This window comes from Malaclemys terrapin, chromosome 12 (genome assembly GCF_027887155.1).
Source record: "Malaclemys terrapin pileata isolate rMalTer1 chromosome 12, rMalTer1.hap1, whole genome shotgun sequence".
NCBI classification, from domain to species: Eukaryota; Metazoa; Chordata; order Testudines; family Emydidae; genus Malaclemys; species Malaclemys terrapin.
The window spans coordinates 44,434,115-44,459,963 of NC_071516.1; the positions used below are offsets into that span (position 1 = coordinate 44,434,115).

The 25,849-nt window shown below is 49.4% G+C and overlaps 1 protein-coding gene across 1 annotated transcript; it reads left to right on the forward strand.

Moving 5' to 3' along the window:
* Positions 1 to 2,574: 2,574 nt before the first annotated feature.
* On the forward strand, positions 2,575 to 14,427 carry LOC128846121 (cathepsin G-like). The gene is given in 5 exon segments (XM_054045187.1): positions 2,575 to 2,710; positions 4,342 to 4,489; positions 5,245 to 5,380; positions 13,657 to 13,932; positions 14,278 to 14,427. Coding segments are annotated over 5 exon segments (846 nt in total).
* Positions 14,428 to 25,849: the final 11,422 nt, after the last annotated feature.

A 25,849-nucleotide genomic window follows, 5' to 3' on the forward strand; every position in this document is an offset into this window, starting at 1 on the left:
ATTTTCCTTTTCATAGAATCATAGAATCATAGAATATCAGGGTTGGAAGGGACCTCAGGAGGTCATCTAGTCCAACCCTCTGCTCAAAGCAGGACCAACCCCGATTAAATCATCCCAGCCAGGGATTTGTCATGCTGCACCTTACAAACCTCTAAGGATGGAGATTCCACCACCTCCCTAGGTAACCCATTCCAGTGCTTCACCACCCTCCTAGTGAAAAGTTTTTCCTAATATCCAACCTAGACCTTCCCCACTGCAACTTGAGACCATTACTTCTTGTTCTGTCATCTGCTACCATTGAGAACAGTCTAGATCCGTCCTCTTTGGAACCCCCTTTCAGGTAGTTGAAAGCAGCTATCAAATCCCGCCTCATTCTTCTCTTCTGCAGACTAAATAATCCCAGTTCCCTCAGCCTCTCCTCATAAGTCATGTGCTCCAGACCCCTAATCATTTTTGTTGCCCTCCACTGTACTCTTTCCAATTTTTCCACATCCTTCTTGTAGTGTGGAGCCCCAAACTAGACACAGTACTCCAGATGAGGCCTTACCAATGCCGAATAGAAGTGAATGACCATGTCCCTCGATCTGCTAGCAATGCTCCTACTTATACAGCCCAAAATGCCGTTAGCTTTCTTGGCAACAAGGGCACACTGTTGACTCATATGCAGCTTCTCGTCCACTGTAACCCCTAGGTCCTTTTCTGCAGAACTGCTGCCTAGCCGCTCGGTCCTTAGTATGTAGCAGTTCATGGGATTCTTCTGTCCTACGTGCAGGACTCTGCATTTGTCCTTGTTGAACCTCATCAGATTTCTTTTGGCCCAATCCTCTAATTTGTCTAGGTCTCTCTGTATTCTATCCCCACCCTCCAGCGTATCTACCAGTTTAGTGTCATCTGCAAACTTGCTGAGGGTGCAATCCCCACCATGCTCCAGATCGTTAATGAAGATATCGAACAAAACCAGCCCCAGGAACAACCCCTGGGGCACTCCGCTTGATACCGGCTGCCAACTAGACATCGAACCGTTGATCACTACCCGTTGAGCCCAACAATCTAACCAGCTTTCTATCCACCATATAGTCCATTCATCCAATCCATAGTTCTTTAACTTGCTGGCAAGTTAAATTTGAAAAAAGTAGCATTTTTTTAAAGCTATTTTCTTAGTGTCATCCAGGATAAAAGCAGCTAATATTCCTGTCATGTAGTTATATTATTTCATGATAGGAAAAGACTTCCTGGACTTAGCAAAAGTGTTAAATGGAGGAAGCGGCCTGGGGTGCTTCAGGTAGACTATCTCTAAGCTTCATGTAGTCACAAAGCGATAGTTTTTGTCTTATAAAAGCATGCTAATAAACATTTTGTTGCAGTAGTTAACAGCTTCAAATAACAAGGGAGAGTGTGGGGGTATTTAGCGTATTCCTTCATCCAGTTACACATTTCTTTTGGAATGTTCTTGGATATGACATCCTCCCTTTATAAAGCTTAAACGCTGGGGGAGTGGGGAGGGATGGAGGGAGGTGGAGGGCACTTGTTTTAAAATCTTGTTATGATACGATTGATTCAGGAAGAATTCGTGCTATGACGTAGCTGTAGAACAACTTCTGATTGGTCCATCCAAGAGGCCTGGTTTGCTCTGAAGGCTCAAACCCTGGACAGCTCTCATTTCACTACGGGCAGCCGGGGGGCAGGAGAAAGGCCGTGGGAAGCAGGACCAGGATGAAGAGCTGCATCCTCTGAACCATCCAGGGACATGAACGGAGACGCTACATCAGCCCTGGGGGTTATATGGACCAGGCTGGGGGAGAGGAGGACAGGACAGGCCAACTACTCTGCTGCCTGGAAACCCCCATCCCGGTTGGGGAAAGAGCAGAGACACTGATTGGGAAATTGTCAGGTCACAGCCGCACCCACAATGGGGGGGGAGGGTTTCCTCTCTGCTCTGTTGCCTAAACAAACTGCCTGGGGGCAGTGGCTAATGATGCCCCCCCCATCCCTCTGCCTGAGGATGTGGTTAGCGTTGCTCCCCCTCCAGCTACCAGTGAAAGGAAACCCCTGGGCTATTCTACACCTAGATTCCCAGAGCCATAGATTTCAAAGCCAGGAGGGGCAATGCTGACCTTCCTGACTTACCCACCTGGACACCCCAGAGCCAGAACCCACCCAGTGTCTCTGCCCTCCAGCCCAGCACTGCAGGCAGAGCTAGGGCAGATCTCTAGAGAGCTGACATCTGGACACCCTGCATTGTGGGGAGAGCTCCAAGGACAGCGATCCCCCGAGTGTATTGGAGGTGAAGAGGGGACTCAGCCCCTGTCTGTAGGAACCTCCATGGGGAGGGGGTTTCTGAGAGCAGGGGGCTCTTCAACCTCGCTGGCCAAGGCAGGGACAAGACCCGACAGCCAGGAGCTGGAGTCAGAAAAGGTCTGGCTGGGACTAATGTGCAAACATTAAACATGGAGCCAGCGGAACAACTGACCTGGGGCCGTGGTGGAGGCAGGAGTCGCTGAGTGGGTTCTGGCTCTGGGATATCCTGGGGTCCAGGTTTGACTGTGACCATAGTCCCTCCTAGTCTTGCAATCGATGGGTCTGAGTATCTCGGTGCAGAGAGGCTCAGGGGTGTTTCAGGACAGGAGAGCGTTAACTACATCTGCAGCCAGACTGGGTGGGCACCAAAGCAAGGACAAAACCTTTCTCCTTCACAACGGGGCCCAGGCTAGTGAGTGGGGTGGGGGACGGGGCCTGTGGGAAGCAGGGCCTTCACATGGTAGCGGAGCTGTGGGCTGCAATGAGGGTCTCCCCGCTGATCCTGCTGGGGCCAAGCACCTGCAGCAAACCCTGCATCCTCTCCTGAGTGTGGCCAGGGCTGGATTTCCCATTAAGCACAGTAGGCATGTGCCTGGGGCTCTCTAGGGGCAACTAAAAATTCAAATTTTGCTGCTCCGGGGTCCAGCAGAGGGCAGGGATGGGCTGAGGTGAAGATGCCTACATGTAGCCCTGCTGGAGCACTCCTCGCTCAGCCCGGCGGAGAGAGTCATCTCCCATAGGGGCCACAGAGTGCTTGAGAGAGGGGGTCTCTGGGGCAGATTGTGGGGGGGGGTCTCTTGGCAGTTAGAGGAGGGGGGTGCTCGGCACTGGGGAGTCTGTGTGGGGCACTGGGAAGTTGTGGTGGGGCTGTGCGAGAGGCGCTGGGCGGTGCGGGGGTCTGTGGTTAAAAGTTAAGAGTGGTGGGGGAGCCTTCACCATCCACAGTGTGTGTGATGGGTTCCGAACCCCTGCTCCTAGGGGTGCCCAAAGTGCAAACCCAACCCTGAATGCAGCTGGGGCTCTCAGACCAGCCCAAGGGATTGGGTGACCCAGCCCCCATAGGGTCCTTTGGGTCCCTTCTGCCAGTCTGTGCCCCAGACCAGCTAAGGCCAGCTAAGGCTCAGGGCTAGGACCCAAGAAATCTGGGACCAGTTCCCAGCTCTGCCCAGGATCCCTGTGGGTAGAGACTTCCATGGAATCACTGATGGGCATCCAAATCCCTTAGGCAGGTTTGCAAAGAATCTCCCTGGGCCTCAGTTTCCCCATCAGTACAATGTGAAGCATGATTCTGCCTAGGTCTGGATGCTGTTTGGGGAAGGGTTTGTGTGTCAGTGCAGTGCCTGGCACAATGGGGGGCCCTTATCTTGGTCTAAGTATAATTTGTTAAAGTTGGGATTTTGCAACACACCCACCCACCTGGGTGGAGACATCTTCACAGCTGATCACAAAATCTTTTTTTCCTTGAGAAAAATGCCCAAAGTGTTTCTTTTACAGTGACCAAAACCTAAAAATGTTCATCTCTATATCACCCACAACTAGAGGAAAAGAATCAGTTTCCCCACAATAATTCAGGCAGGTTCGAGAAGAGGCTTTCTGAGAACAAATGTCATTTGTAAAAACCACAATTTCCCATTGGACCAAACATTTCATGGATCAGTCTTGGCACAGCCCTGGCTGGTCACCATTGGCTGATGAAGAAGAAGTATCCACAAGGGACCTGTCAGTGCCTGTCTGGAGGCTACCTGGCTTAATTTGGGGTGACCTCACCCCCAAAGCCATTAAGTTAAGGCAGTACGATTACTGACCCACTCCCAGTGCGTTTGGCATTGATTCTCCATCCAGGGAGGTGAGAGCTTTAGATTTATCCTCCAGTCTGGGGCAGAGCTGAGGATGGGGCAGGGTTCCAGGCACAGGGATCCCCCAAGGAGAGCATCACAGGGGGTGGGTTGAGGTTGTGGGACTTCCCTTCCGGATGGGGAGCTCGGTCCCAACATGGCCCAGGGAGACGATGGCTCTCTTTGTAAAACCTGGTATCCCCTGCAGGTGAGGTCATCAGGGGCTGGGAAGCCAAAGTCCACTCCAGATGCTACATGGTCTATCTGGAAATACAACATGGAAAGGGTAAAAAGAAATGCGGAGGATTCCTGGTGAAGCCAAACTCCATCCTGACGGCCGCAAACTGCAAGGGAGAGTAAGCGCCTCTGTGCTGGGGACGTCGGGGCAGGTCGGGGTTAGCGGGTGATGAGGGAGTTGGAATCTCTGGCGCTGTTGTAGGTTGCAGGGAAGGAGCAGTTAGTAGGACAGGCTGGGAGATCAGAGCCCAGGAAGATCTGCTCGGGGGATGTCAGTGTGTCCCTAGGGCCTCTGCAAAGCATGGACTAGATCCAACGCTGGTAAGTCAATGGAGCTATGGCCGTTGACCCCAGCTGGTCTGGCCCATTGCCCAGATTGGGGCAGGGAGGGGCTCACAACCCCAGGACAGCACAGCAGGGATCTGGGGAGCTGGGTATATACCCCTTTGTGGATCTAGGCAGGAACGGGGGTCACCAGGGTGCAGGGGAGCTGGGACCTAGGGGCTGGGAGGAGAACAGGGAGTGAAGGAGCTCAGGGAACAGCAAAAGAGGCTGGTGCTGTCATAGGCTGGCAGGATAATGTCTCTGGGCAGGTGTTTGTGCTGCAGCTGGCAACCCCAAGAGGGGAAAGGCCCCTTGTCCTATTTCCCAACCTCCCGAGCTAGCCAGTCCCCAGCCCTGGGCCAGATTGCAGCTGGCAGTGTTTATAGTGGTATATACATTTTCCAGGCCAGCAGAAGAGTCCAAGATCTTGGCCTAAGAGGGCCAGGCTGCCCTAAGTCAATGTCCATGAGTGAGACCCACATGTTCCCATCCCCCAACTCAGATATGCTCCTGCCCCTGATGCCCCACATATAATTTTTGGCTTTTTCAGTGAGATCACTGTCACTCTGGGAGCACATAACATTAGTAAACCATAACGTAGCCAACAGAAAATCCCCATGCACCGCCGGGTCTCCCACCTGCAATATGACAAGAAGGCCCTTAACAATGATATCATGCTGCTGAAAGTACCACCCCCATCCCATCACTCCACCCCCATGACCTCACACTCATGCACTAGACCCACCTCCATTTTCCTAGGCCGGGACGTGTTGGCTTCTCTCAGCTCCAATCCCTGTGCTGATCTGGATCCCTCTTCCCTCCTGTCTATGGCAGATGTCACACAGCGCAGTGCAGAATGACTGGGTGCGGCTCATCCCCCCTGCCAAAAACCAAGACCAAGGTGAGGCCAGGATCCATCTGCAGCATGGCCGGGTGGGGTCGGACTGGCTGGAACTGAAGAACTGACATGCTCCGTGAGCTGGACCTGGAGGTCATTAAGAATGACATGTGTGAGCTGTATACTGGGTACAACCGCTCAGTGATGCTGTGTGTGTGGAAGCCTGGCTTTGAGAAATTACCTTATCGGGTAAGTATCCTGCTGACCTGGAGGCTCCGTGGTTCCAGGAGGCCACTGCTGGGAGGAAATAGGGAGATACTTTCCAGGGCTAAGTATCTAAGTGTGCAGTGATCCCCTACCAACCTAGCCCCGCTCAGGAGATGGTGTGTTGATGCAGACATCAGATCGGGCCAGAGGGGTAAGGCAATGGTGAGACCAGCTCAGCACAGCTCCTACTAGCTCGACCAAGATCCTTTATTACACCTGGTTATTGAGGTTCCTTCATCTCAAACCCCACCCAACACAACCCTACCACCTCTACCTCAATTTCAACCCTTGCCCTAACCCTACCCAAACCCACCCCAAGCAAACCTTGGCCAACACAACCCTACCAACTCTACCCCAAACTCAACCCTCCCCATTCCCCAACACAACCCTATCAATCCTATCGTAACTCAAGCTATGGACAACACAACTATACCAAGTCTACTCCAATGTCAAAACCCACCATAAACAACTCTTTCTCAAACTCAACCCCCCGCACCCCAACACAAACCTGCCAGCCCTACCCAAAACTCAAACGCTGGCCAATACAATCCTACCAACTCTACCTCAAATTCAAACCCCACTCTAAAAAACCCTTTCTAAACCTACCCAAACTCAAACCCCACTCAACACAACCCTACCAATCCTACCCCAACCCAACACAGCTCAACCTAATGCTAGCTAAAGCTCAAGCAATACCCAGCACAACTGTACCCAACCCTTCCTCAAACTCAAACCCCATGCAACACAATCCTAACTAAGCTCTATCAAACCCCAGTCCTGCACAACTCTCCCCAACTCCAAGTCTACCCAACAATAATCAATCTCTACTTAATTTAACTACTGTCCTATCCAGCTCTACTAACATTCCCCCATCCTACAAAATTCTATCCAGACTCATCCCTACCCACATCCATCCAATTCAAACCCTGCCCAATTCTACCCAACCCAACCTCAACCTGTCTTAAATTCTTCCCATTTAAAATCCTACCCAACCCAAACCCAACTCTACCAGAGTCTTCCCAACCTTACTAGTGCGACTCAAACGAAAAAGAAAACATACAACACAGCAAACATTTTTCCTGAAGTTGCCAAAGTTTAAGAAAGACTGTTTTCTTTACACAAAAGATATTTCTTGTAAAATATTTAAACCTTCTCTACTCTGATGCAATCAGATCTACAGATGAAAAGTGGTGCTAGAGATGTTCAAGATCTAATTGTGGTTATTCTCAACCCCACGGTGATTCTGGTGGCTCCTTGGTATTTGAGGGAGTGGTCCAGGGCATCGCTTCATACATTGTGAATTTCTGCAAACCAAGTGTGTTCACAAGACTCTCTAAATTCATCCCTTGGATCCAGAACATTCTGCAGAACCAGCCTGAAAGGAGACACCCATTTTGCTGTCTCTTTGCCTTGCTAGAACATCCATTGGCTAATTAGGCTTTGGTTGTGAAATGCAGATTATCTTCATTACTCTTAGGAAAATGCTATGAATTGATTGGTATCAGAATGGATTGGGGGTGGGGGAAGCAGTTTGTAGATGTTGGGATAAAACCCCTGTGTGTCTCTGAGATTTTTTGGCCTATCCTATGACATTCTGGAGCAGGAATCAGATTCTCTCTATTAAATCCTATAGGATGGGGCAAAAATAAAATAAAATAGAAAGGTGTGTATTGGAGCTGGCGCCCCTCAGAGGCAAAAGGCCCTATTCCTATTCTACCCCAGCCAGTCCCCCCTGACGGGTTCAGTCACAGAGACCCCCTTGAGACTCTCCCTTGATGTGCTGGGATACCAGAATAACACCCCTGCCAGAATGGGCACCCCTCAACTCTCTCTTGCTGAGCTAGACTCTCCAGTTCAGCTCCAGCACAGATGCAGAGATTGGGCCACACCCCTCAGTAGTTCCTCAGACACTGAGATTCACTCAGCCCTGGGGCTTCTCAGTTAACAGGATCTTACCCAGCACCCAGTATACAGCCTTTCTGGGAGCCTGAACCCCACATAAATCCATTTTACTCTGTATAAAGCTTATACAGTGTAAACTCGTAAGTTTCCACCCTCTTTATCACTGAAAGTGAGAGATGCACAGTTGTTTCCCCCACCCCAGTAACAATTACTTACACTGGGTTTATTAATAAAGAAAAGTGATTTTATTAAGTATAAAAGGTAGGATTTAAGTGGTTTTAAGTAATAACAGACAGACAGTAAGTCACAAAGCAAAATAAAACAAACATGCAAGGCTAAGCTTGTTACACTAAGAAGCTAATCACATGTAATATCTCACCCTCAAAGATGTTCCAATAATCTCCTTTTACAGACTACAATCATTCCTAGTCTGGGCCTAATCCTTCCCCTGATTCAGTCTTTGTTAGTTCCAGCTAGGGTGACCAGATGTCCTGATTTTATAGGGACAGTCCCGATTTTTGTGTCTTTTTCTTATATAGGCTCCTCTTACCCCCCACACCCGTACCAATTTTTTGCATTTGCTGACTGGTCACCCTAGTTCCAGCAGACATTTTAGGTAGTAAGCAGGGTTTTCCTCAAGACTGGCAGCACCCTTTGTTCTGTTCCACCCCCTTATATATGCAAGGCAGATGGACTCGGGTCATCAGCAAGTGGGATTGAACTTGGGACCTTTGGGGCTAAAGCCATGAGCCTCTACCTCATGAGCTAAAAGCCAGCTGGCACTTAACTCAGGCTGTGGAGCAGCCAGACTTCACTCTCCCTCTAGTGGTCTCACTGCCTCAGGGTTACGTATAGATTTGGCAAAAAGGCAGGAGTCGTTTGACCCCCTCCCCAACTTCCTGTGGAAAAGGACAAGGTTTAAGATGGATTCCAGTATCAGGTGACATGGTCACATGTCCCTGCAAGACCCCAGATTTTATTACCCATCGGCTGGCCCACACGTACACAGGAAGGCTTGCAAGTAAACAAGGTCATTTGCAGCCAATTGTTCTGGTAAATGGGAGCCATCAAGTTCCTAATGCACCATTGAGGACCCTCACCTGGTATGATTGCATCAGTAATAAAAGTTCATATTTCTAATTTCAGCTGTACGAAGGATAGATGCATACAAATAGGAAAATCAAATTCAGTACATTATAACTTTTTCAATGATAGGTTACAAGAGGTATTTTGCATAAAGCATATTCCAGTTATGTCATATTCTTATTCATACGCATGTTTTCATAACACATAGGGAGTGCAGCATCCCATCCCCTTCCTGGGGTCAGATCAGAGCTCGTACCCTCTACAGGGGACAGGTCCCATATGTAGGCCTCTACCAAATTCACAGTCCATTGTGACCAATTTCACAGCCACAGTTGGTAAATTTCATGTTTTCAGCTGTTTAAACCTGAAATTTCACAGTGTTGTAAATGTGGGAGATTGTGTGTGTGGGAGGGGTGCTGCAAATCTGTTGTAGGGGGGTCATGGGATTTCCACCCTCACTTCTGTGCTGCCTTCAGAGCTGGACTCTGAAGGCAACAACCGCAGAGCTTCTTGCAGCCACAGGAGGTTCCAAGATGTGGAGGTGGGTCTGGTCTGGTCTCCCCTCGTACCACCCCAGAGCAGTGTGCAGGGGAGAGACAATTCCTTTCCCTGCTCTGCCCAGTTGGCGCTAGGAACCCCCCTTTGCTGGGGCTCTCCTAGGAGCAAGGAGACATCCAATTTCATGGGGAAGGGCTTATTTCACAGTCCGTGAGGTGTTTCTCATGGCCATGAAATTGGTAGGGCTCTACCCATATGTGACCTTTTCAATTCCTACTTATCCTGATCTGGACCATCATTTTGCCCTGTGTATGAAACTTTCACTCAGTTCACATTGGTTCCACGACACTCCTGCAAAAGCCCTTGTGAAGCTCTTCTTTCCATGCAGAACCTGCCCTGTTTGGTGCAATAAAACGCTTGATGAAGTAGCCTCCATGTCAGTCTATCTGGATTCCTGTCTGCATCTGACAGTAATAACTGCGCTACCTGGTGTTCACCCCATACCTGCCCATCATGGCCCCTGAACGCTGGAGAAAGGATTTGTTGCTACTCTGTTCCCTGTCGCCTAGAGATACAGACCCAGCAGGCATTCAACACTTGTGGCAAAAGTGCCCCCTACTGTCCCAATGGGTGTACAGCTTGGCCATTGTTTAACTTTATATCTTTATATGTGTGTGTGTGTGTGTTTGTGTGTGTTTATATATATATACACCTCTACCCCGATATAACGCTGTCCTTGGGACCCAAAAAAATCTTACCGCGTTATAGGTGAAACCGCGTTATATCAAACTTGCTTTGATCCACCGGAGTGTGCAGCTCCGCCCCCCCGGTCATTGCTTTACCGTGTTATATCTGAATTTGTATTATATCGGGTCATGTTATATCGGGGTAGAGGTGTGTGTATATATATAAAGAGAGAGAGAGAGAGAGAGAGAGAGAGAGAGAGAGATTTGTTGTAGCCATGGGATATTTCAGAGACAAGGTGAATGAGGTGATATTCCATTGCATCAATTTCTCTTACTGAGAGAGACAAGTTTTGGAGCTTACACAGAGCTCTTCTTCAGGTCCGGAAATGGTCCTTTGTGTGTCACAGCTCAATGCAGGGTGAAACAGATTGTTTAACATAAGAAGTTAACACATATTTCAAGGGACCATTCAAGGTGAAGTAGCCTATTAACACCTCTCCAGTCATAGGGGGAAAAAGAGGGTGGAAAAGGCGTGGGGGAAGGGGGTTTGGTGGGTTACAGATTGTTGTAATAAGCCATGAATCCAGTGCCACTATTCACTTCATTTTTTTTAGTATCTAGCAAAGGTATGAATTTAAGCTCCCAGGCTCATCCTTTGCAAGTGTTGTGCAGGTTTCCTTTGAAGATGAGGACCGAGAGGCCAGCTATGGAGTGATCATTTTGTGAAAAGTATTCATCCCCGGGTGATAAGGTGTTTTTGTCTTTCAACAATTTTCTGTGTGAGCTCATCTGACGTGGTTGTCTCATTTCTCCCACCTCATTGTTATTAGAGCATTTAGTGCACTGGATGAGGTATACCACATGTTGTGATGGGCATGTGTAGGACCCGAGGATCTAGAAAGATGTGTTCTGGGGAGGACATGTGGGTCATCATAGCAGTGGAGATATGTCTGCAGGTTTTATTCTGGCAGGGTTTGGTACTAGTTTGAGTTGGTGGGTCCTGCTCTGTGTGGAGCTTGCTTCTGATGATGAGCATGGAGAGAAATATGTGCTAAGTACCTATGCTAAACAACCTGTTCCACCTCGTACTTAGTTGTGACACCCTGAGAACCTTTCCCAGACCCAAAGAAGGGCTCTGTGTAAACTTGAAAGCCCGTCTCTCTCACCAACAGTAGTTGGTCCAATAAAAGATCCCCTCACAGACCTTGTCTACTTTTCGTCAGATTCCAAATTTGGTTTGGTTGATAAAGGTAACAATGTTGATAGTATATTCTTATAATTCTGGAAGGCATTTGACTCAATACCACACATGTTGATTAAAAAACTAGACGTATATAAGATTAAATGGCACACACAACATGGATTAAAAGCTGGCTAAACAGTAGGTCTCAAAATGTAATTGGAAATGTGAAGTCATCATCATCATGTTTTTTGTGGAGTGAGGGATTGGTTCTTGTCCTATCCAATTTACTATTGTTATCAATACCCTGGAAGAAAACATAAAATCATCACTGATAATGTTTGCAGATGATTCAAAAATTGGAGGAGTGACAAATAATGCAGAGGACAGGGCACTGACACAGAGTGTTCTGAGTAGTTTGGTACGCTGGGTGCAAGCAAACAATATGCATTTTAACATGGCTAAATGTCAATGTATACATCTAGGAACAAAGAAGGTCAGCCATATTTACAGACTGTCTCCTGGGAAGTAGGGACTCTGGAAAAGATGTGGGGGGTCAAGGTGAACAAGAGCTGGCAGTGCGACGCTGTGGCCAAAAGAGCTAGTATGATCCTGGGATGCATAAACAGGGAATCTCGAGTAGGAGCAGAGAGGTTATTTTATCTCTGGATTTGCTCCTGGTGTAACGGCTGCTGGAATCCCATTTCCAGATCAGGGGCCCACAATTCAAGCAGGATTTTGATAAATTGGAGAGGCTCGGAGAAGAGCCAGGAGAATGATTAAAGATTTAGAAAACCTGCCTTACAGTGATAGACTCAAGGAGCTCCATCTATTTAGCTTAACACAGAGACGGTTAAGGGGTTACATGATAACAATGTATAAGTACCTTCACGGGGAACAAATATTTAATAATGGGCTCTTCAATCTAGCAAAGAAAGGTCTAACACTTATGGGAAATATTGTGCCTGTATTACTTTTCCAGCAGATGTGCGGGTAGTTAAAGTCCCCTCCCCTCCATGCCATCTGCCCTCTTTACTGGTTAATTCTATAGGTCAGCTTGTGACCTCTGGAATCAACACAGAGTTTTATGAAATTTAGTCCCTGTGAGTGTTTCCTTCTCCCCTGGATCTCCGTCAATCAGGGGAGGGGAGATTCAGCCGCTCAGCGGTTAAACCCGGCAGTCTGAGTTGTCTGTCAGACCTCCCGCACAATCCCCCCCAAGCTGAGTCTATAAAGCCTGCAGGCCTGAGGTAGATTCCTAGTGTCGAAGAACTTTGTGCTGACGGCCGCTCACTGCAATGGAGAGTAAGCACCTGTGTGCTGGGGATGTCGGGGCAGGTCGGGGTTAGCAGGTGATGGGGGAGCCGGGAGCTCAGGCACCATCCTAGGTTGCAGGGAAGGAGCAGTTAGTAGGACAGGCTGGGAGAGCAGAGCCCAGAGGTCTGATCTGCTCAGGGGCCGTCGGCGAGTTTCTAGGGGCCTGTGCAAACCATGGTCCAGTTCCAGCGCTGGGTAAATCAATGGAGCTACAGCCAGTGACACCAGCTGGGGTCTGTCCCATTGCCCAGATCGGGGCAGGGAGGGGATCACAGCCCCAGGACAGCTCTGCAGGGCTCTGGGCTTGGGGGAGTGGGACATAGACCCCGTATGGATCTAGGCAGGGATAGTTCTCTGGGGTGCAGGGGAGATGAGACCCATGATCCTGGAGAACAAGGGGGAGTGAAGCAGCTCAGGGGCAGGGCCGGCTCCAGGCACCAGCAAAGCACTCAGGTGCTTGGGGCGGCACATTTTCAGGGGCAGCATTCCAGCCAGCCGTTTGTTTTTGCACTTGTGGTGATAGGAGCCAAGAGCCATTCCTGGCAGCAGCAGCGCGTCCTGCACAGGGGCGTCCTGGGGCTGCTGCGGTTCGCATTGGGGAGCAGCGCACGCACCTTATGGCCGGGCGGGCTCCAAGTGTGGGACACTCGGGCTGGGGGCCGCTCCGCGGGGAGCACGGAGCCGACTGCAGGTGCCGCAGGGCGGCCGCCCCCCAGCGCCGCAGCTGGAGCTGGCGAAGTTGCCTGAGCCACCCAGGGACTGCGGCAGGGCGGCCAGGAGCAGCAGCAGCAGAGGGGCCATAGTGGGGACCGGTGCCCGGGGCGCTGCCGTGCAGGGCCCACGTCCTGCTCTCCGGGGCTCCGCTCCCTCTGGGGCTACCCTGCCCCGGCTCCTCAGCCCTCTGCCGGGTGGTCCCCTGGCTCTGCCGTCCCGGCTCCCGGCCGGTCCTGGAGGTGGGAGCCCCGGCTGGAGGGACCCTGGGCTGAGGGGGATCCGAAGAAGGGCTTCAGGTACTACTCCCATCTCATCACCCCACCCCCTGTGACCTCACACTGCTGCAGGCACCACCTCAGCCCATCACCCCGCCCCCTTTGACCACATGGTCAAGGGATTTTGCTGGGAACAGGGTGTGTCTGGGTGTCCGTGAGTGTGACCCTCACATTGATGTTCATCATTCTTGTCACTCAGCTGGTAGAGACAGTGAAGCTGAATAAATGGGTGAAAACCATCCCCCTGCCACGCACCAACAAGACAGTGAAGCCAGGGACCAAATGCAGTGTCGCTGGCTGGGGCCGCACCAGCAGACAGAGTAAATCGGCCCCAGCCACCACACTCCAGGAAGCGAATTTGAAGGTGCTGGAGGATGACGTCTGTCTGAAAAATCCTGATGTGACCTACTGTGACTATGATGCTTCCACCATGATGTGTGTGGGTGATCTGAAGAAGGGCAAAGCCTCTTTTAAGGTGAATCTCCTTCTGGCTCCAAGCTCCCTTGATAAATCATTTTTATGAATGAGGCTTTTGGGGTTGCAGTTGTGCCTATGAGTGACCATAGGGCATCAGGCCCCACTGTGCTTGGTGCTGTACAAATGAATGGGAAAAGAACTGGTCTTGTCTCAGGGGAAGGCAGAGATCAGCTGGACAGGGGAGTGGGTGGGGTGTTTAGACCAACTGGGCCATGGGGTGCAAGGAGAGTTAGGTGGACATTGTGGGGTGACACTGAGACCAGCTGCACCAGGGGGTGTCACTGAGCTGCACATTAACGACTCACTGAGCTGTTCTCCATCTGTGGCTTGTTTGATTTTGCAGGGTGACTCTGGGGGCGCCCTGGTGTGTGGGAAAAGAGCCCAGGGCATCGTTTCCTGGGGATCCCGAAAGAGCGGCTCCCCTGGAGTGTACACAAGAGTCTCCACCTTCATCCCCTGGATAGGGGAAATGATGAGGATGCTGGAGCCCTGAGCTGAGCCGGGAATCACTACACGGGCCAGAGCTGCACCACTTCTGTCCTTTGGAGAGGCCCAGACGTAGGGGCTGCTTTGCAGAGGGGCTGAGCCCCCTCCCCCAGCCTTTGTTACCCTCAGGCAGCCCCCAACCCAAATGACTGTTTATTGGAGATTCTCGTCATTACCTCGACCTGTTAACCCCTGTTGAAACTGCAGCCTGCCCTGTCCTCAATGAGCCTTTCCATGGGTTTGTTCCCCCTGGGTGGCTGCCTGCTGTTCCAAACACACCTGTTCCCAGCGCCAGCAATGCCAGTGGCAAGGCAACACAGTGATGGCTACGTTGAACTGATTGCAGATCAAACATTAGCGCTGATCCTCCCCTTCCCACTTCCCCTGCCCTGCTGACTGGCCTGCTGCATTTCGCTCCCTGCTTCCTAGCCAGCAATGAATAAAATGAAGTTGCAAAAAAACGATGATTCAGGTACTGCCACATTAACCTGAGCCATGAAATCCAGAGCAGCCGCTGCATCTGCCACGGCCAGGAGGGAATTGGTCCCTACAGGGGAAGGTGGGCTTGTGGTTAATGTGCTAGGCTGGGACCCAGGACACCTGGGTTCAGTGATTTCATGCAGAATGAGGATCTGGCGGGTGCCAGTGGGGAATTAACCCCCTCAGGGCTGGAGGAGTCTCTGCCTGCTGGGACAGAAAGGGAACTCCAAGGAGGAAAGCAGCCCGAGCAATCAGCTGTCCAGGTTCCAGAGGTTCAGCTTCTGGGACAAAAGTGGGACAGGTTTGAAATAGTTCTGGTGACAAGAAATTGATCTGCCTCTTCCCATCCCCATCCATCCCTCCCCATCCCCATCCATCCATCCCCATCCATCCATCGATCCCCATCCCCATCCATCCCTCCCCATCCATCCGTCCCTCCCCATCCATCCATCGATCCTATCCCGATCTATCTCTCTATGCAATCCCCATCCATCCATCTATCCCCATCCCCCTCATCTCTCCATCCATCCATCCCCATCCATCCATCTATATATCCCCCTCCATTTATCCCTCCATTGAACTATCCTATACCCATCTATTTATGTCTTGAGCCAATCCCTATCTATCTATCTAATTCCCATTCATCTATATCCCATCTATCCATTCCTATCCGTTTCCATCCATATATCTGTCCATCCCCATTCATCTATCTTTCTAACCCCTTCTCCATCCATTTATCCCCATCCCATCTATCTATCAATCCACATCCATATCTATCTATCCCCATACACATGAGCTTCTGTCTATCAATATCTCTATAGTGCCCCCCCATGCTATGTCAGAACCAGTTTTCATCTCTAGGAGGTGTGGGGACTCTCTGGCTCAGGGGGGCAGGGAATGGGACATGTGGCCTTTCCCCTTTGGGGCTGCTGGCTCCTGTCTGTCCTGGACAGGGGGACAAGCTGGTTCAGGGGGGTTGAGAATCAGATGTATTATTCCCCCACCCCCCTTATTAAGGGGTCTGCGGGAAATGATGCTATCACAGGTGGGGGATCTGGTCTCTCTAACCCCCATCCCTCCTCCCAGCTCTCACCCACACTCAGGGTGGGGGGCAGTTGAGAAGAATTCATGGCTTCCTAGATTCCGAGGCCAGAAGGGACCATTGTGATCATCTAGTCTGAGCTCCTGTCTTACACAGGCCACAGGCCTGCCCCAAAAGAATTCCTAGAGCAGGTCCTGTAGAAAAATATCCAATCTTAATTCAAAAATCAGTTGTGCTGGACTCTTGGTAAATTGTTCCCATGGTTAATTTCTCTCACTCAAACATTTACACATTATTTAATTCCAGTCTGAATGTTTCAAGCTTCAACCTCCTGCCATTGGATCACATTAGACCTTCCTCTGCTAGACTGAAGAGCCCGTTGTTAACTATTGCCTCTAGATATTTAGAGCCTGTCATCAAGGAACCAGGTAACCTTCTCTTTGTTAAGCTTCAGAATGAGCTCCCTGAGTCTCTCACTCTAAGGCAAGTTTTCTAAACCTTGAATCATTCTTGTGGCTCTTCTCTGATCCCTCTCCAATTTTTCCACATCCTACTTGCACTGTGAACAGCAGAACTGGACACGGCAACCCAGCAGGGGTTGCACCAGTGCCATATAGAGAGGTAAAATATCCTCTCAGCTCCTACTCGAGACTCTGCTGTTTATACATCCCAGGATCGCATTAGCCCTTTTGGCCACAGCCTCCCACTGGGAGCTCACATTCAGCTGAGTATTCACCAAGTTTCCAAAGATTTTTTTTCCAGGTCCCTGCTTTCCAGGAGAGAATCCCCCATCCTGTGAGTACAGATTGCAAACTTTATTCCTACATGGATATGTGACGGGTTCTCCCCGGGGGTGCCACCTGGAACTGGGGTACCACTGAGCCCCTCTGACCCACCAGCCTGGGCTCTCTCAGACACTGTACTGCAGTGACCAGCCTGCCAAGCTCTCTCCAGGCTCCAGCCTGCACTTTCACCAGCACATGTACAGAAAGGGCCACGCACAGCTGCAGTTACATGCAGTTGCTTTGACCAGCTACTGCATGGGAAGGCTCCAGCTGGGGAACATCCCAGTGACTCAGGCCCCGCCTCTTCCCCCGGAGTGTAAACCCAAAATGATACCATCTTGCGCTGCACCGGGAACTGTACAGTGTAAGCTCATGAAATTCACCCCCTCCCTTAGTGTGGAGAGGAATATACAACAGCTTTCTGCTCCTGAGTTATGACTGTCACACACTCCTTTTAGACAAAGCAAAACCAATTTTATTAAGTACAAAGCTAGACTTTAAGTGCGCTTGCTCCCTCCCTCCTCCGGCCGCCCTTTTTTCTCTGGCAGCACTCCTCCTGCTGCGCCCCCCAATGGATCATCTTGCGCACCCCACTTTGGAGACTTTGGAACGTACCCAGCAAAGGAATCAAGTTCTTCTCCTTTTCCACTCTTTGTTCTCTCCACTCTTTCTCCGAGAAAGATGCTTTCTAGGCTACTTAGTGCAGGGACCTATTTCAAATGCTTTCATTGTCTGTCTGGAAATCCTGAGCTGTAGATAATGTCCTGAATGCTAGTGCGACGAATCTGCTGAGTGGTTTTACGTCAGGAAAATGCATTGTTATGAATCTGCTGCTGCTCTTTCCTTCCCGCTTGTGAAGGTTCTAGGTCAGGAGTGGAGGATGCTTATGTGGCAGTTGGTGAGGAGAGGGTCATAGAGATATGGTATCTGAGGACCTTGCAGGAGTATAGTGTTTCTGGAGGCAGTTGGTGAGGGTGTCTGGAGGACCTGCCAGTTGCTAGACCCTATCAGGCTTAGAAGCAGCTAGAACACTTCCTAGAATCATGGTGTACAGAGCATAGTGTGACATCCTGCTCAGGACACCCAGAATTATGAACCACTGTGTTACCCCTCTCTGCCTCAGTAAGGGAGAGTTTTTCTGTTGCTAAGCTGTGCATCAGCTCCCTGATGCACCAGCCTGTCTGTCTTGCTGGGAAACTCTTCCGGACTCTGCCAGTCCAAACCTTGCCTTGCAGGTAACAATCAGTGAACCCAAATTCCCCAGAGATGTGTCTCTGCTGGGTCCAGTCCCTCTCACTGTGACACTCTCAGAAATGATCAAGTTCGCTGCCTCCAAAGAGACAGAACATGCACAAGTGCGTCCGTTTTTTTGAGGACACGCATAATTTACGGCACTGAGGTGGTTTTGTAATAAAAGTTTGTAATAAGTTTGTTAGCAAAGAATAGAGATTGAAGTGATACTAAGCAAGAATAAAAAAGACAGGTATGGTTATAAACAAAACATTCTTTTTATTGACTAAAACAGGGGTTGGCAACCTTTCAGAAGTTATGTGCCGAGTCTTCATTTATTCACTCTAATTTAAGGTTTCGCGTGCCACTAATACATTTTAAAGTTTTTAGAAGGTCTCTTTCTATAAGTCTATAATATATAAGTAAACTATTGTTGTATGTAAAGTAAATAAGGTTTTTTAAATGTTTAAGAAGCTTCATTTAAAATTAAATTAAAATGCAGAGCCCCCCGGACCGGTGGCCAGGACCCAGGCAGTGTGAGTGCCACTGAAAGTCAGCTTGTGTGCCGAAGGCGGTTGCCTACCCCTGGACTAAAACATAATTTCAGCAAATTACAATTGGTTAAATTACGATTCTCACTCGCATCAAATTTCCAGTAGCTCTTGCCTTTTAGGCTAAAGGATCCTGGTTCAAAGGCGCAAAGGGTTCTGTACCCTATCGTCCCCTCAGTGATGGATCTTGAAAAGGTCTTTTTGCTCCCCTTGTATTACTCAGAGTCCATTGTTTTTGCCTCAAGAGCCAGGAAGTCTTCCTCAGATTCGGATTCTGTCCCCCAGCATGAGGGGATTGGGCCAAAATAAAGCTGATGAGGTTCAACAAGGACAAGTGGGGATCTGCAGAAAAGGACCTGGGGATTACAGTAGATGAGAAGCTGGATATGAATCAGCAGTGTGCCCTTGTTGCCAAAAAGGCTAATGGCATATTGGGCTGCATTAGTAGGAGCATTGCCAGCAGATCGAGGGAAGTGATTATTCCCCCTATTCGGCACTGGTGAGGCCACATCTGGAGTATTGCATCCAGTTTTGGGTTCCCCACTACAGAAAGGATGTGGACAAATTAGAGAGAGTCCAGCAGAGGGCAACGAAAATGATCAGGGGGCTGGGGCACATGACTTACAAAGAGAGGCTGAGGGAACTGGGCTTGTTTAGTCTGCAGAAGAGAAGAGTGAGGGGGGATTTGATAGCAGCCTTCAGCTACCTGAAGGGGATGGAGCTCAGCTGTTCTCAGTGGTGGCAGTTGCAGTGCGGGAGGTCTAGGTTGGATATTAGGAAACACTATTTCACTAGGGCTGATTAAAGTTGTATCCTTGTTTGAGCCCAATATTAGAATACCAGCCTTTTCCTGTGTAGGAGTACTATAAAGAGGTTTATATTCAATTGCACTGTTAAAATGTTGTTAAACCATATTACTGAGGTACAATTCTTACATCAGAATTCCAATCCACTAGGAGGATGGTGAGGCACTGGAATGGGTTACCTAGGGAGGTGTGGAATCTCCATCCTTAGAGGTTTTTAAGGCCCAGTTTGACAACGCCCTGGCTGGAATGATTTAGTTGGTGTTGGTTATGCTTTGAGCAGAGAGTTGGACTAGACGACCTCCTGGGGTTTCTTCCAATCCTGAGATTCTATGATTCTGTAGTAAATGGTCTTCTCCCCTGTTCGTTTAACTTGATGACTTTGTTTACTGTATATATGTAAATGTCCTTCTATTGTCCTCTGCCTGTAAACAAGCTGGTCAGATGGGTAAATACACATTCCTTTGTCTAGGGCAGGCTGAGCTCATGCTCTGCCTCCCAAACACATTTTAAGAACATATTCCCATCACACATTTATATCAAGTTGCAGTGGGGGAGGTCCAGGTTGGATATCAGGAAAAACTATTTCACTAGGAGGGTGGTGAAACACTGAAATGCGTTACCTAGGGAGGTGGTGGAGTCTCCTTCCTTGGAGGTTTTTAAGACCCGGCTTGACAAAGCCCTGGCTGGGATAATTTAGCTGGGAATTGGTCCTGCTTTGAGCAGGGGGTTGGACTAGATGACCTCTTGAGGTCCCTTCCAACTCTGATATTCTATGATTCTATAAGGGATATCAAACAGAGAAAGGGAGATTACCTAGCAAAAAAAAAAACAAAAAAAAAAGCAAACTAAGATTAATATACAACATAGATCGGCTATGAACAATAAATTCTCACCCTAAGTGGTGATACAAGCAGGCTGCAGATTCTTAAGGGGAAGCTGCACTTGCTTACCGCTTGGAATCCCCAGGTGTTCCATTCACAGGCTAAAAATCCCTTTAGCCTGGGTCCAGCACTTCCCCCAGTTTAGTCTTCGTTCTTCAGGTGTTTCCAGGTGTCTTTTTGGGTGGAGAGTAAGTGAAGAACCACAATGATGTCACTCCCCTGCCTTATATACTTATATACTGCCTTATTTTGCATATGGCGGGAACCCTTTGTCTCAAAGCTTGGTTCCCATGGCAGTCAGTGGAAAAATCCTGACATCCCAAGGTGGAGTCCAGCACCAGGTGACCTGGACACATGTCCCTGTAGTGTCACAGCAGCCATTGCTCACAGTCTCTATAGCATCTTCAGGAAGGCTCCCCGGGTGGGAGATACATTTCTTCTTAGGCCTATTGTTTCTTCCTAATGGCTCTTTAACCTGAAGGGGTCCTTCCCAGCCAGCCATCTAGACTGAGAGCCTTTTACCTGCTGGGCATTACCCAGGTGTAACTACATGTGAGATATAGATACATAGTCAACATTCCTAACTTCAGATACAGAAATGATACATGCATATACATAGGATAAACAATTTCAGCAAATCATAACTTTTCCATTAATACCTCACATGACTTGTCTTGCATAAAATACATCATAATTATGTTATAATCATATCGTAATATCTCTCTGAAGAATATTGGGTGCAGTGTCACCATATACATTTCCGTTTAGCCGTATTTAAACATATTATTCGCTTGTGCCTAGTTTACCGCAGGATCAAGATGTCTCTGTATCAGTGACCTGTCCTCTTCATTATTTACCACTCCCCCAATTTTTGTGTCATCTGCAAACTTTATCAGGGAGGATTTTATGTTGTATTTTAGGTCATTGACCTGGTCTTCCAGGTCTATGGGGCTGCAGAGTTTTAATGGTCTCCACCTCCGGAGAAGGGGGACCAAACTCCCTGGGCACAATCTGGCTAAAGAAGTCAAGAAGGGGTTAAACTAGAAAGGGGAGGGTAAAAACAGGGAAGAAATGAGCTCCCAGAGCAAAATCGAGTACAAAATTAATCAAGGACGCAACGAGAAAAAAATTCTTGATTTCTTTTACCTCAATACTAGGACCCTTTTGAACAAACATGAGGAATTGGAACTGCTCATCTATGAGCATCAGTTTGGTCTAGTTCATATGACTGGAACCTGGTGAGATGATTCCCATGACTGGACGGTCAAAATCAATGCTTAGAACCTATTCCGGCAGGATTAAGAGGACAAAAGGGGGGGGGGGAGGGGCACTCTACGTTGAAACTGGTGCCACCAGTTTCCAAGTCGCTGATACCTTGGAATAAAATGATCCTGAATGCTTATGGATCAATGTCCTAGCTAAGAGGTGGGCAAACTATGGCCTGTGGGACTATCATACCTGGCCCTTGAGCTCCCAGCTGGGGAGGCTAGACCCCGGCCCCTCCCCTACTGTCCCCTTCCCCCGCAGCCTCAGCTCACTGAACCGCCAGTGCAATGCTCTGGACGGTGTGGCTGAGAGCTTCTGCCAGGCAGCGTGGCTGGCTCCTGCTGGTAAGGGAATGGGCAGAGGGGGATTGGATAAGGTGCAGAGGGTCCTGGGCGGCAGTAAGGGGCCAGGGAGCAGTGAGCAGTTGGATGGGGCAGAGGTTCTGGGGGAGGCGGTCAAGGGACAGGGAGTAGAGGGTTTGGGTAGAGGATGGGGTCCGTGGGAGGCAGTTAGGGGTGGTGGTTGCTGGGAGGGGGTGGTTAGGGGACAAGGAGCAGGGGGGGTTGGGATGGGTTGAAGGTTCTGAGGGGGGCAGTTAGGGGGTAGGAAGGGGGAGGGGGTGGGGGCCAGGCTCTTTGGGGAGGCACAGCCTTCCCTACCCAGCCCTCCATACAGTTTGGCAGCCCCAATGTGGCCCTCAGGCCAAAATGTTTGCCCACCCCTGTCCTAGCTGGTAAAGCACAAGAGGGCATATTAGTTGGTATCTGATACAGAGAAGATGAGAGAGGATGAATGGTTCCTCCCGCATCTGTCTATAAAATGTATTAAACATGTTGCGTTGTCATAGGAGACTTCAATAGAAGTGCATTTTCTGGAGAGTACATACTGCCAACACTAAAACATCCTCAGAATTAATAAGTATTATAGATGATGATTTCCTAACTCAAAAATTGTTCCCCATTGGGGAATTCTGTCCTGGCCCTTGTCATGCCAAATAAAGAGGAACTGATCACAGAACTAGAAATTAATGATGCCTTAGGTGCGGATGATCACAGCTTGATCACATTTATAACGTGCAATCAGAGCAAAGTCCAGCCCAGTGACAGGAATGCATGGTGCTTTTAAAGGGCCAGTTTCATTAAGCTGAAAATAATTATGAGCCAAATCGGCCGTAAGAATGTAACCAGAAAAATGTCATGGTTAATTGGGAATTTATTCCTGTGGGAATTCTTCACATCTGTGGACCTGTCCCACATACGCCCTTCCCCCCGCCCCCTCCCCCCGCACCCAGCAGAAAGCACATTTCCACCAAAGAAGTGCTGCAGTTCCACCTTCTGCCCACCAGGGCCTCTGTGGCTTCAGAACAGCCAGCACCAGGAATGCAGCTGGCTGGTCCCTTGCCACAGTGGCCTTTTGTGGGCAAAAGACAGAACTGTGGCGCTTCTGTTGTGGTATGTATTGTATTTTCTGTGGGGAAAAAAGTTCCATAGTAATGTGTCTAGTAAGGAATTTACTTGTTACAAAAAAAAGACCAGAATCTTTTTTTTTTTTGTCTGTACTTTTACAGACCTACTGGCTGACAGATATTTGAAATAAATTACCAAAATAATTGAAACTGGTGTGATTCTATTGTTTTATTTTGATAAAAAATATACAAAAATTTTCAGAATTCTAAAATATTCTATGCAGAAATTTTAATTTTTTGGCACTTTTCCCCCCAACTCAGCCAGTAAGATTGCAGAAACATGTGGTGAGAGAGACCTCACAAGGCATGCTTTGTACAAAGTTTATCACCATCCTGTAATGGGTTTAACACAGGGGTACAGAATGTCCTGGGGGATCGGGGCATGTTGTCGCCCCCAGCACTGATATCGATCAGTGTCACCCGCCGCCCAATTAAGGGAGACCTGGGGAAGAGCAAAACCAGCGACAAGAGCACCGAGCAGCTCAGCACCGAGCAGCAGACCCTGTGTCCCATTCCTCACCCAGTGGTGAGGCATAAGCCAGGGTGATGTTGGTCCCCAAGTGATCTAGTTTGCTCTGTATCAGTGACCTGTCCTCTTCATTATTTACCACTTCCCCAGTCTTTGTGTCATCTGCAAACTTTATCAGTGAAGATTTTCGGTGTTCTTCCAGATCATTGATAAAAATGCTAAATAGCCTAGGGCCATGAAGAGATCCCTGTGGGACCCACTAGAAACATTTGATTGATGATGATACCCTGTTTACAATTACATCTAGAGACCTGACAGTGAGCCAGCTTTTTATCCATTTAACTTGTGCCAATTAGCTATCCTTCTAGTCTTTTAATCAAAATGCATGATACCAAGTCAAATGCCTTACAAATGTCTATGTGTATTACATCAGCACTATTACCTTTATCAGCCAAACTTGTAGTCTCCTCTAAAAAAGATATCAAGTTAGTTTGACTAGATCTATTTTCCATCAACCCATGTTGATTGGCATTAATTACATCACCCTCCTTAGTTTCCTTATTAATCCAGTCCCGTATCAGCTACTCTATCCTCCCCGGGATCGATAACAAACTGACAGGCCTATAACTACTCAAGTTGTCCCATTTACCCTTTTAAAATATTGACTCCACATTAGCTTTCTTCCAGTCTTCTGGAACTTCCCCAATGCTCCAAGAGTCCTTGAAAATTTGCTGCGCCAAAAAGAGTCCAGTTCAAACAACTTCTCATTGTGCAGATGGGGAATTTGAGGCCGGGGGAGATTGTTTCTAAATCTGCCTACGGGGTTTGGGTGCCCATCAGCAATCCATGAAAATCCCTGCCTACAAGGATACTGGGCAGAGCTTGGGTTCCTAGTAGCTAACCTTAATCTCCCTTGCTGCAGGTGAAGCCCATGATTTTTTGTCCTGCCTTCAGTGGACATGGAACAATCCATCGTCATCCGCTTTATGACAACCCTTCATGTATTTGAAGACTGTTCTCAGGTCCCCGGGGCTGCTGTTGGGGGAGAGCTCTGGAGGGGAGTGCTGCTTGGGGGGGCAGGGGGCTGCTGCTGGGGTGAGAGCTCTGGAGGGGAGAGCTGCTTGGGGGGGCAGGGGGATGCTGCTGGGGGAGAGCTCTGGAGGGGAGTGCTGCTTGGGGGGGCAAGGGGCTGCGACTGGGGGGAGCGCTCTGGAGGGGAGTGCTGCTTGGGGAGGCAGGGGGCTGCTGCTGGGGGGAGAGCTCTGGAGGGGAGTTCTGCTTGGGGGGGCAGGGGGATGCTGCTGGGGGGAGCAAGGGCCAGTGGCACCACCCGCAGGGGTCCACCCTGGGACTGCTGCTGGGGGCTGCCAAGCTGCTGCTGCTCAGGCAGTCCCCGGAGCCAGCTGTACAGGCCGCCCGAGCAGCTGCCAGGACAGAAAAAAAAAAAGGAGCGGCAAACAGCAGAGGCTAACAGCGGGAGTTTGCCCGGGAGCTGTCCAAGAGGAGGTACGCTAAGTGCTGCATTAGGGGGGCTGTGTTGGTGAGTATCTGAGTGCCTGCTGCTGGGACAGTTGGTCAGTTTGACCGTGTGCTTGATTGCTTGCTTGTTTGTTTGAAAAGTGTGAATTGGGAGTGCTTTGTTCCAGGTGGGCCTTGAGTGGGCCTGACTGGTATATAAGGGCAGTCAGCAGCGAACCAGCTGAGCGGCGAACAGCAGAGGCTAACAGCGGGAGTTTGCCTGGGAGTTCACTTGGGGAGAGCACACTGAGTAGTTCCTGCAACAGTTGAGGAAGCTCTTAAGAGGACGGTGATATGGAAGGTGAGCGATCAGCTGTTGTAACCTGCACAGGTTGTGCCATGTTTGTCTTTCTTCCACAGGACAGAAGCGACTTTGTCTGTACAAAGTGGAAGCTGGTCTCCATATTGGAAGAGAAGGTTCGAGGGCTGGAGAAACGAGTGTCGACTCTGCGTTGCATAAGGGAAAATGAAGATTTCCTGGACAGACGTCAGGAGATGCTTCTACGGCCACAATGTTCTGAAGATTCAGAGCAGGCGCAGCAGGGACAGAAGGATTGTGAGGAGGTTTGGCAGCATGTGACCTCCAGAAGGAGAAAGAGGAGCGTCCATGCACCAGCAATGGAGATACAGGTGAGTAATCGTTTCCATGTTCTCTCTACAGGTACTAATGCGGAGAGTGGACTAGATGACCAATCTGAGGGAAGGGAGCAGAAGGAGACTCCACCGATTGGAAGGCAAAAGATGCACTGTCCTAGGGATGGGGGTTCCACGACCACCACTCCCAAGAGGAGGAGGAGGGTGGTGGTGGTCGGGGACTCCCTCCTCAGGGGGACTGAGTCATCTATCTGCCGCCCCGACCGGGAAAACCGAGAGGTCTGCTGCTTGCCAGGAGCTAGGATACACGATGTGACGGAGAGACTGCCGAGACTCATCAAG